The sequence below is a fragment of the Frankliniella occidentalis genome, unplaced genomic scaffold (genome assembly GCF_000697945.3).
Source record: "Frankliniella occidentalis isolate FOCC.00 unplaced genomic scaffold, Focc_3.1 Scaffold42, whole genome shotgun sequence".
Taxonomy (NCBI): domain Eukaryota; kingdom Metazoa; phylum Arthropoda; class Insecta; order Thysanoptera; family Thripidae; genus Frankliniella; species Frankliniella occidentalis.
This window is the reverse complement of record NW_026267172.1, coordinates 1,503,400-1,506,214: the sequence shown is the minus strand read 5'-3', so window position 1 is coordinate 1,506,214 and position 2,815 is coordinate 1,503,400. Positions and strand designations below refer to the sequence as shown.

The 2,815-nt window shown below is 55.5% G+C and overlaps 2 protein-coding genes across 2 annotated transcripts in view; one reads left to right on the top strand and one right to left on the bottom strand.

The window, feature by feature from the left end:
* The window catches only part of LOC113217498 (ceramide kinase), an 81,735-nt gene that overhangs the window by 41,749 nt on the left and 37,171 nt on the right, over window positions 1-2,815 (top strand). The gene's annotated exons all lie outside the window — the stretch shown is intronic.
* Window positions 1,431-2,639, bottom strand: LOC113217027 (uncharacterized). Its single transcript, XM_026436866.2, has 2 exons — window positions 2,346-2,639; window positions 1,431-2,196 (listed from the first exon to the last, which is right to left on the bottom strand). The coding sequence occupies exons 1-2, from the start codon at window positions 2,424-2,426 to the stop codon at window positions 1,642-1,644; spliced, it is 636 nt and encodes a 211-aa protein (XP_026292651.2). The 5' UTR covers window positions 2,427-2,639; the 3' UTR covers window positions 1,431-1,641.

Below are 2,815 nucleotides of genomic sequence, written 5' to 3'. Positions count from 1 at the left end.
GTTTTGGGCGAAAAGAGAAAAAAGGGGAAGTTGTTGACTGTCGCCCTGCCTCGCCTGCTGCACTGTGCTGCCGCCCCGTGTGGCCCCGTGTTGGCGGCAGTGCTGCCGGAAACCCAAGCGTGTGAATGTCGCACGCTTGTAGGTGCGTTTGAGCGCCATTTCGCACACATGGAGGCAAAAGTGTGTGAATTCAGGGGGCAGCAACGGCCCGAAAAGCGCCGTACCCATGCGGTAGACAGCTGTGTCATACCTACACCGTACACGACCTAGCTCGAAAAGGATGGCTTTTCGAAAAATGTGTCATGACAGTAAATGAAGCCCAGGAACCGACAGATGTACTGAGCTATCATTTTTGAAATTCGGACCAACGGTTGCAGAGATACAATCAAAAATGTAAACTTCGGCGTCGAGTTTCAAAAATGATAGCTCAGTACATCGGCGGTTCATTGGCTTCATTTACTGTCATGACACATTTTTCGAAAAGCCATCCTTTTCGAGCTAGGTCGTGTACGGCGTAGGTATGACACAGCTGTCTACAGCTGTCTACGTGGGTACGGCGCTTTCCGAGCCGTTGCCGCCCCCTGAATTCACACATTTACTCCCTGTACGTACGAACACGCCCCGGGGCCCCGGGTAGGCCTCCCGCCGGCACGCGCGCGAGCGGGTGGCCCGCCCCGCCGCCGTAAGGGGCTCCGCGCCGCCTTGCACTGTAGGGCTCCGCTTCGCTCCGCCGGCAACTCCGTTCGGCAGCGGCCGGGCCTGCTTGGCCTGCCGGCGGCGATGGTCGGGCCTGCGGCCCGACCATTTCTGTCACACGATTTGCTGAAGAACATGGTCGAATGATTAAGCGGGCCTTCGGCCCGCTTAAACCCGTCGTGTTTGAGTTTGCCCCGAAGCCTCGAGAAAGGGATGTAACGGTGAAGCACCGCGACTACAACCCACCCTTCTGCTTAGAAAACGTTTTTGGGTGGTGGGGGGAGAGTTTCCTTTCTATTTTGCGGTTTTTAGGCCTTTTACTACAACTTATTGTTAACTATGGCAATTTTTAGCTTATTTTCGTCAAAAAAAAGACCCTCTAGCACCTAAACGGTTAGAGATAGAGCAAAACGGACGAAATTTTCTTCCGTAGGCCTCTACTTTGACGAGTTACCCCATAGAAGAACATAAAAAAAATTACTTTTTCGAAGAATTTTTGAACCTTGCATACCCCCATTCACACCCTTAAGGGTGGTTGCCAGGATTTGCCGTAGGCGTTTCGTTCTCTAGAAGTGGACCTTAAGATACCCTGAAAATTTCAAGTCTCTAGCACATCTCCTTCTAGTGGAACAGACAGACAGACACACAGACAGACAGACAGACACACAGACAGACACACACGAGGTCGTTTGCATAAGCCCGCTGGATAGCTTTTTCAAAGCAGAAGGGCGGGCTAAAAAGAAGGGTGGCCCGAAAACGCAGTTTATTGAAATGTAGTAAAAATGCGTTTATCTGTACACGTAATTAATCTCGTGATTAATTATGCCCCTCGCTCCCTCTCTTCCCACTCCCCATTCATCATCGATGTAACCCCCCGTCAGATGGCAGAATGGCTTCCTGCACACGTAACAGTGTTCAGTCCGGCCTGCGCTGCGCGCTGCGCCCCTAGACCTCTTCCCTATACACCTCTATGGTGTGACAGTCGTCGCAGAGCACCTTGACCCCGGGCAGCACTCGAAACACATCGACTTGCTGCTCCCAGCAGGCGGCTGGCTCGTGGCTGCAGCCCGATTCCCTCCACAGCACGAGCGTCTTGAGCGCCCGCAGCCCGCTCTGCTGCAGCAGCGAGTGCAGGTCGCCGCAGCTGTGTGGCCACCCATCACTCCCCGCCGTGCCCACCACCAGCTCCAGCTCCTCCAGCGTGCCGCCGTGCGCCCGCAGCAGGGACTGTAACGTGGCGCGGGGGAGGTACAACACCCTGAGCCACTGCAGGCCGGCGTGTCCCGGCGGCAGAGCGGGCAGCTCGGGGGGCTGGGCGACCAGGCCATCATCACAAATCACCTCCAGCCTCCTCAGCCGCGGCATGGCGAGCACCGCGCGCAGGTGGGCCTCGAGGGCGCAGCCCACACCCAGCCGCTCCAGCGTGGGCGCGGCGCGCTGCAGCAGCTGGAGGCTCCAGGCGGGGTCCTCGTCGCACCACACCCTGGCCAGCCGGGTCACCTGCGGCAGAACAGAGTCACTCTCAGGGGCTGTCACAGTCAGGGGGGCGCGACAGACTGAGCCACAGCGACTGGCTGCCGCTGAGCCTCGCCGCTCCTCGGCCCGTGCCGCCCGCGAGGCTGGTCGCCGTGGTCCGGCCGCACACTCACCCCCGGCGCTTCAGCGAGCAGGGCCGCCTTGTCCTGCTGCCGCTCAGTGGGTCCGGTCCCGCTGACATCATCCACATCCATCTCGCGCTCCGGTCGCGCCTCTGGAGGTGCTGGGCCCTGGGCTGCGGGCGGGGGACCCCGCCTTCTATAATAATATTGAATATAGTTTTTGTATCTTTAATTTGTACGAATTCAAGCAATCATTCTTTTGCACTCTTTTCTGCGTTGATTTGAACATTTTTGTGCATTCATTTGTATAAAATCATGCAATTTTGCGCACAAATTTGTACGAAAAGAAACGTACCCGGGTGGAAAGGAGTACAGAAAAACTGCATTTGAAACTGTACTTGCCTAACTGGAGTTGCGAAACTATAGTTATGTATGTATTTTAACTGCAATGCTGGTTATAATCACGACTACATGCTCAAATAACAGTAAGAAATATAAATAACACACACTTTTACTGCTCT

What these genes read in the sequence shown, in the direction of transcription:
- LOC113217027 (XM_026436866.2), bottom strand. Translation starts at nt 2,426, where the DNA reads ATGGATGTGGATGATGTCAGCGGGACCGGACCCACTGAGCGGCAGCAG. An exon ending in TGCTCGCTGAAGCGCCGGGG is followed by an intron (nt 2,197 to 2,345) that starts GTGAGTGTGCGG and finishes GTTCTGCCGCAG; the next exon opens with GTGACCCGGCTGGCCAGGGT.